Below are 8257 nucleotides of genomic sequence, written 5' to 3' on the forward strand. Positions count from 1 at the left end.
CACAGAACGTTCCTGATACCTAATGAGAGAGAGGGCCATAGCTGTGCTCTGCATGCAAAAAGTCGCACATTAAATTCCTGGCATCTCCGGATAGGGAGATGCTAGGGATTCCTGACAGAGAGCCACTGCCCTACCAGTGTTTACAAAACTGAGGTGGGTGACTTAAGCATCTGACAAGGTACAAGGCAACTTCTTATGTTCCTAATAGGCAACTAACAGAATGAACCGTTTTCTGTGCAGACAGGGTGAACTACTCTACAGGTATGATTACTTTCACTGCTGGGTGTGTTTGTTTGCCTTTTAATTTTCCCAGTTTATTTAAAAATTGTAATCGAACTGCCCTCTTGTGCCTTGCTTGTGTTATTACATACACACCTAAAATGGAATAGGGCTACACATTAGTTGCACTCCTCTTTCTGCTCTGCTGCATAAATGAAGTGCCCCATCACCACCACAATCTCCATCTGGATCCCTGCTGTACTGTCTGGATGCAACTTTTTGAGGTGTCCCATTAACTGTTAAGAATGGATTTCTGTTTAATCTTGAAATGCTGATATTTAATATTCTATATTATTTTAATGAATGTTAAATGTTATTTTATTTGTATATTCTATTATGCATATTGTCTGATTTATATGGTTAGCTGCTCTGAGCCTGACTTTGGCCGGGGAGGGCAGGATACAAATAAAAGTTATTATTATCATTATGGGTCACTCGAAACACAGCTATTGTTGAGAGCTAAGGTGTTGTAGCGGCTAGTGTGATGGGCCATGGGTTCAAATCCTCCCTGGATGATTATGGTTTGGCTTTTGTTCTTTCAGCACAACCTGCTTTACAGGTTTATGAGTACTGAAGGGAGAGAAGACGACAGACCATGCATATTGCCCTACATAAGTTTTCCCAATGATTAGAGCCGTATCAGGACCTATTTAAGGGAAGGCTGGCATGATTTCTTAGTTAAAGCTATGTGCACATTATAAAATGCATCTAGGTTGTTCTTACTCTCAATTTGGACCAAAAGCGGGCTTGAAGGTAAAATACATTAAAAACACGAAGTATTTGACAAGGAACAAGAAGAAACAACAGGATAGGTGTGCATTGTGGCTAATGTCGTGTGCACACTGCTTCCCTGGAGGTTGAGCAAACAGGTGTATGTGCATAGCCTAAAAATGTGAACTGGCAAGTTCCTGGTTCCAGCATCACCTCAACCATGCAGGTCAGGGGTGGGGAACCTCTGGCCCTCCAGATGTTGCTAGACTCCAAACAGCTGGAGCTGATGGGGGCTCACTTTGGATGCCTCCCCCTCTGCTCGGCTAATTGGGTGGAGAAAAGCCAATTGCTTGGGATGCAGAGTGCTGGCAAATAGCGCCCCAAGAGCGTCCTTGCTGCTGTGGAATAAGCGGCAGGGCTTCGTCCCTGCTCCTCCGCCAGCGGACATAACCAAACACCCCATCGAGCCAAAGAACCGTGGTTTGTTGTTGCCATTGGAATCCTCAGGACTCCCATTCTTAAAAAAAAACCCAGCGCGGTAAGAGCCAGCTTTGCCCTCCTTTAACAATTCTGACCCTATTCTGTTTCCGTAGCCCAGCCCACCCATCTCACGTAAGCCGGGTTCAATTACCCGGATGCGGAAGTGCTTGCTCTTTTCTCTCTCGGGTGCTGCAGCCGAGAAGTTCAGCATCTCGGTAAGAGGCGTTTGAGATCCGGCGCCATCCGCGGTAAAGCTAGATCTGGGGAGCCGGTAAGAGGGTGATGATGGGGCGCGGGGGTCTTGAGGGCCTGGCGGCGGGGGAATTGGGGGAGGGCCTAGCAGAGATCCGGCGGCCAAGACTGTTTAGCGCGCAGCGTCCGAGTAGCCTCTTCTGCCATTTTGATTTCTCTCTTGCAGGTAACCGTCGCCAGAAGCCGTCGCCATGGTGAGTGAAGTGGGAGAAGCGTCTCTCTCCTCCCCCCCCCCCGTCTATTTCCCTCACGATTCGGGCGGAGGTCTTAGAAGTATCGCGAGTTAAGAGGAAGGCAGCCGGTTGTAGAGAGACTTCTCTGTTTAATAGGGTTGGGGGGACACGTGTGTTTTGCAGCAAGCATGACTATCATTCATACGGAAGAGGGGACACAGTGTGCGTGTCCCGGTACCTGGACAGGTTTGCTGTTGCCCTTTTTGAATAATAATAATTAATACAGTAATTGGTTATTTATACCCAGCCCATCTGGCTGCTCTGGGCAGCTTCCAACATAATATTAAAAATACATTAAAACATCACTCATTAAAAACTTCCCTAAACATTGTTGTTGTTTAGTCGTGTCCGACTCTTCGTGACCCCATGGACCAGAGCACGCCAGGCACTCCTGTCTTCCACTGCCTCCCGCAGTTTGGTCAAACTCATGCTGGTAGCTTCAAGAACACTGTCCAGCCATCTCGTCCTCTGTCGTCCCCTTCTCCTTGTGCCCTCCATCTTTCCCAGCGTCAGGGTATTTTCTTCTCATGAGGTGGCCAAAGTATTGGCGCCTCAGCTTCAGAATCTGTCCTTCCAGTGAGAACTCAGGGCTGATTTCCCTAAGAATGGATAGGTTTGATCTTCTTGCAGTCCATGGGACTCCCAGAGTCTCCTCCAGCACCGTAATTCAAAAGCATCAGTTCTTTGGCAATCAGCCTTTTTTATGGTCCAGCTCTCACTTCCATTCCCTAAACATAGAGCCTGGCTTTTAGATAGTGCCCTTTTCAAAGGGCTTTGGAGCCCTTTTGAATGAAACCAAGAGTGCCTCTAGCACAGCATCTTATTCCTAGCAGTGGCCAGCCAGGTGCCCATCAGCAGGTCTCTGAAGATGTATTTTTAGGGAGCCTTACTCCTCCCCAGTTCTTCTGCAGGCTTGAAATCGGGAAGGCTCTTGAAAAGAAAACAATTTGTATTTGCAGTTCCTCAAATTCTGCACGCTTACAAGCTATCTATTGTGGGTATTTGTTAGAGATGGGTTTAAGTGCCAAAGGAAAAGGTGTTTAGGCTGCAGAACTAAGAATTGAAGATACCATATATTTGTGCAAGGCATCCAGCTCATATTTAACGTTGTATTTACTTAATTACAGCCTCGCAAAATCGAAGAGATCAAAGATTTTCTATTGACAGCCAGAAGGAAGGATGCAAAATGTAAGTAGCTGTTTATGACTTAACTGTTTTGTCCCTGTTTCTTGATCTTTTCCTGAAAGGTTTTCCTGTCTTAGATTCCTTCTTTATTTTGACTGGTGCTAAAAATGTAGCACAAATTATTTGGAGTTGCATTATTTATTATGAAGTGGCAACATTGCACATTCTGCCCTTTACTTCCATTCTCCCTACCATTCCCAAGTCTTGGGCAAAGATACTGCTCTTGCCCAAGACTTGGAAATGGTACAGAGCATTAAAGATTAAAGTTACTAGCCTGCAAGAAATAGCTCTATCTTGTTGGCCTAGTAGAAAAGGGAGTTTCCCACCCCTTTCTATGTTGGGCATGGAGAAGGAAGGTTCTCTCCACTGGCAGCTGTTGGGTTTTTATGCCAAGCATAGTGGAGGGTTGCAATACTTAATAATAGTAATAATAATAATAATAATAGCATACTGACCTATATCCATAGGTCTCAGGGTGTTTCACAGGATCACACCATCAGAGTTTCACACCATCATAGTGCTCTGATGGTGTTTCCTGCTTGGCAGGGGGTTGGACTCGGTGGCCCTTGTGGTCTCTTCCAACTCTATGATTCTATGAAATTACAACATAAAAACAAAATACATAAACAAAAGCGAAACACAAACAGCCCAATAACCCAATAACCCCCCAACACATTTTAAAGGAGCATTGGATGACAATCAACCAAAAGCCTGGTTAAAGAGGAGTATTTTTGCCTGGTGCCTAAAGGTGTATAATGAAGGCACCAAGCGAACTTCCCTGGGGAGAGCATTCCACAAGACTGCTCCAAGTCCACCACCCTGCTCACTCATATCCATTACTAGATAAGGACTTTAAAATGCAAGGGTAATCTAAACCCTGCAGCTAATATACCTAGAATTTCCCAGTATGGGTGTGCCACATATACAATGAGAGAAGAACATGGGGAGCTTCCCAGTAGCAGGTTGGCTTACCAGCTGCACTACAGCTTGCCAGAAGAGGTCATATCTGGCATGGTACAAACACACCGGTGGACCAAGTCTGGTGCTCTCACTGTGCATTTGCAACTTGCCCTCTTCCATTAAGCTGCACTGCGAAACCGAAATACAGTGGTACCTCGGGTTACAGACACTTCAGGTTACAGATGCTTCAGGTTACAGACTCCGCTAACCCAGAAGTAGTACCTTGAGTTAATAACTTTGCTTCAGGATGAGAGCAGAAATCGTGTGGCGGCGGTGCAGCAGCAGGAGGAGGCACCATTAGCTAAAGTGGTGCTTCAGGTTAAGAACAGTTTCAGGTTAAGAACAGACCTCCAGAACAAATTAAGTTATTAACCTGAGGTACCACTGTACCAGACAGACTCGTAATATTGCTATGTGTAATGGTGAGGGTGGGAGAAAAGTAACATAAATCTGCACCAAGTCAAACATTTTAATCTATTGTAATCTAATGTCATGTCATGAATAATTCAATTCAAACCGCTTTCTGAATAGAGTAATTCAAGTTCTAATTCAGTACCTAAAGTAGAGCATAACTTTGAACTTTTTAAAATGTAAAATGATTGGTAATATGAATGAGGGCGTATCTGTTCCATAAAAGCAAATTGTTTTGACATGGCTCCCCTAACCCCCCAGACTTGGAGGTGTTAGCAGGATTTGATGCATGGTGGATTCAAGGTGCACAGTTCTTTTGAAGAAGAAAAACCAAGGTGTTTTTAAACAACAAACGTTTCTATAACATCATAATTAATAACATTTTTGCATTTTAAAAAATCCCAGTGATATTTGTGGTGAAGCCAGTAGTTGAACTGTCTTTAAACTAGCAATATTTTGAGTTTCGTAAAACGAGCTCTTACAAACAGCTTACAATATAAATTGTTTTTATTTTACCCATTCTTTTCTCCTTCTCTAATAATACCATAACATCCAACGAGGCTGAACGTTTGAAGATTCAGGACAGGCAAAAAAAAAAAATACTTCTTCACACAGAGCATAGTTAGACTATGGAATTTGATAGTGATGGCCACCAACTTTGATGGCCTCAAAAGAAATTGGACAAATTTGTGGAGGTTTATTAGTGGCGACTAGCCATGATTGTTGTAGTCTTTCTCCCCTGTTGGAGGCAGTATGCCTCTGAATACCAGTTGCTCATAATCACAAGTAGGGAAATGCTATTGTGCCCAGGTTCTTCTTGAGGGCCTCCATTAGGCATCTGGTTGGCATTGTAAGAACAGGATGCTGGAGTAGATGGGCTATTCGCCTGATTCAGCAGACACTTCTATTGTTATGCTAGCTAGTTTATCCAAACTAGAGCCTTTAACCTGTGAAGTTTTCCCCAGTAGTAGATAATTGAAGTTCTAAATTATTGTAGCTATTATGGATTCTCTGTATTTCTCCTAATGCTGGCTCTGAAATCATGTGGCCTGATAATATATATAGTTTGCACAGAATTGAGTTTTTAACTGTTCATCTTGCGTAAAAAAAAACCAGGAGTAATGTATGCAAAAGTGTTCCATTCTGATGGCATAGCACATTGCTTTGTATTCTGTTAAGTTAATGCTTAGTAGTTCTTTGCTAAATAGCATCAAAAAGACTTTCATATTGAGCTTAAAGAACAGCATAATTTTCTAAAGTGTGTAACCTCTGGTTTTAAAAGCAGCACTTACAATTACTTGAATTGCGAGCAAAGCAAGAAGTTGTACAAGTGCCTAATTAACTATGAATGTGCTTCAGTTTTCACACTTCTGAAATTAATGTAAATTGGAATTTTCACTGTTCCGGTGCGCTTCATATACGGCATGGAATTGAAAATAACCCCTCTGGTGTCAGAGTGCATAAGAGTCAGGTAGAAAGATATCATTGCTTGTGAAAGATATGTGAAAATTATAAGCAGTTTGTGCTTTTGGAAGTTTAATGAAACTTGACACCCTAGCCAATTTGCAAGATAGTTTTGGTTAGTATCTTTTGAAGTGATGCATTCAAACCCATACAACTTTATGTACCCAAAGAGCCGCTCAGGACACCAAAATCTGATTATAAATGTTCCATGAAGATCATTTCTAGAAAGAAACTTAAATTCACATTATGTCCAACTCGCCAGAATCCAAGCACCTTTATACAATTACTCACACTGATCTTGCTACCTACTTCTTTGTAATAGATTTGGAGAACAGAAATAACAAAGCAAAGCTGCATAAGTCTGTAAACATTAATAATTATTATCATTAAGTCAAACATAATGGATCAAATAATAGCACCAGTCTGGAATTTGGTTAGCTTTTGTGTATTTTTTTTATGTATGTGTCTTTTTAGAAAAGCTTTTCCCTGATACAAGTTTGTTTCAATATTAATATAGTGCGGGGCATTGTCGTGGCAGGAGACTACATGCATAGGAACAAAATAAATGGCAAAACGGCACTGAAGTACAGATGTCATTTGCTTGTACTCATTATGGGATAAAGCAGGATTTAATCAAATTGTTTGTCTTTAAAGGAGAGTGTATCGTACTAGGCTCTGATTCTGGCTAACCTATTGCTTAATATATTAAGGGTATGTTGCTAACTTCAGTGATATTACATTGTAGCCGTCAAGATCAAGAAGAACAAAGATAACGTGAAGTTCAAGGTCCGTTGCAGCCGGTATCTGTATACGCTGGTCATCACAGACAAGGAAAAGGCTGAAAAACTGAAGCAGTCTCTTCCACCAGGTAATTGAACCATGCAGGAGATTGTTAATCATGGGAGAAGGCTTGGGTGGTGGCAGAGTAGCATCTGGTGCTTCCTGATAGTAACAGAAGGTGATGGGTATTCTCATGTGTATTATATAAGAAGATCCCCATTTGAAAACAACCATGTATGTTACAGCATCCTGTAAAGCAGGGGTCAGGAACCTTTTCTGACCAGCAAGATATAGATCTCCAACCCTGATGGGGCAAATCTAACAGAGTAGGGCTGCCCACCTGTTTAGTCACTATGATGTCAGGTGATTCTGTGCTTTGAAGTCCCAATTGTCAGAACTTCAAAGCGCAGCATGGGGCCTGGTCCAGCTCAGCCCCTCCCTGTCTCAAGAACCCTGTTTTGGAGTGTTACGGGTACCGCCAATGTGGAACCCAGTAGTGGCACTTGCACCCATTTGGAAAATTCTGGTACAGCTAGGTAAAGTAACACATTCAAACCCCTTTCCCCCTAGCCTGGTGTGAGAGGAAGGTTGAATCATTACTAACTCTGTTTCAGTTGTGCCCTGAATAGCTACGCTTTTTGGTTAACAAATCCACATTTTTCTTTGTGCCGCATTCTTGTACATGTAAAAACAAGCTGTAGTTTGAAGTGTTTGATAGACACGGATTCAAGAGTTGCATCAATTGGGGGCAGGAATTCAAAGTACGGAAAAGGGAACACCATTCCCTCAGTCGTGCATTCAGCAGGAAGTGTTGGCCTAATAAGGTTGGCTTTTAAAGACTTGTCTAAATGTCACTGGCTTACAAGGAAAACTACTGGACAGAGTAAAGACACTTTGGATATTCAGTGACATTTCATACTAAGCCACAGTAGCAGTTCACGTATGAAAAGCCCTGTGAGTGTTCAGGTCACCTGGTTCACAAGCCCGAAAGTCATGCTTCTTTGCACGCTCAGACCTGCTAATAAGCTTCGGCAGCTTGTATCTGGGATATAGATGAAAACCTCTGAGGGTTTGCCAGCCTGATGAGCAGAAGTAATGAGATCAGAATCTGTCTCTTCAGTTTCTCAGCCTCTTTTTCTCCCTTCTCTTTAGGTTTGGCTGTGAAAGAGCTGAAATGAACCATTCATGCTTGAAATCTTGGCCGTGGATTGTAATAAAGGACTGAACTGTTCTTTCTTCTTGGTGTCCTCTTTTTTCCAAAGGGAAGCATGGGCAAACTACTGTTTAAGCAGCATTGTTCCTTAGAGGGGAGCAGCTACCTGTCTTCTGCAGGGACTGTGTTCTCTTCTCGAGAGAGGAGGTGTTGTGATCTTCAGTCAGCTTGTTGGTCTCCTCTTCATCAATCTCAAATTGAATCCAAAAAAATAATGGGGTTCTTTCAGTAATCACTAATAGCTATTCTGGATACCAGTAGAATATATGGCCAACTGTTTGAAGATTTA

The 8257-nt window shown here is 42.6% G+C and overlaps 1 protein-coding gene across 2 annotated transcripts; it reads left to right on the forward strand.

Annotated features, from left to right (window-relative positions):
* Window positions 1–1576: 1576 nt before the first annotated feature.
* Window positions 1577–7986, forward strand: RPL38 (ribosomal protein L38). 2 transcript variants are annotated; one of them, XM_081850033.1, is made up of 5 exons: window positions 1577–1685; window positions 1889–1916; window positions 3083–3143; window positions 6721–6843; window positions 7908–7986. In XM_081850033.1, exons 2-5 carry the CDS (start codon window positions 1914–1916, stop codon window positions 7931–7933), a joined length of 213 nt encoding a protein of 70 aa, XP_081706159.1. In that variant the 5' UTR covers window positions 1577–1685; window positions 1889–1913; the 3' UTR covers window positions 7934–7986. The 2 variants fall into 2 exon arrangements, with proteins under 2 accessions (XP_081706159.1, XP_081706160.1); XM_081850034.1 differs by having other exon boundaries at window positions 1625–1741.
* Window positions 7987–8257: the final 271 nt, after the last annotated feature.

This window comes from Podarcis erhardii (assembly GCF_964252035.2).
Source record: "Podarcis erhardii genome assembly, chromosome: 2".
NCBI classification, from domain to species: Eukaryota; Metazoa; Chordata; class Lepidosauria; order Squamata; family Lacertidae; genus Podarcis; species Podarcis erhardii.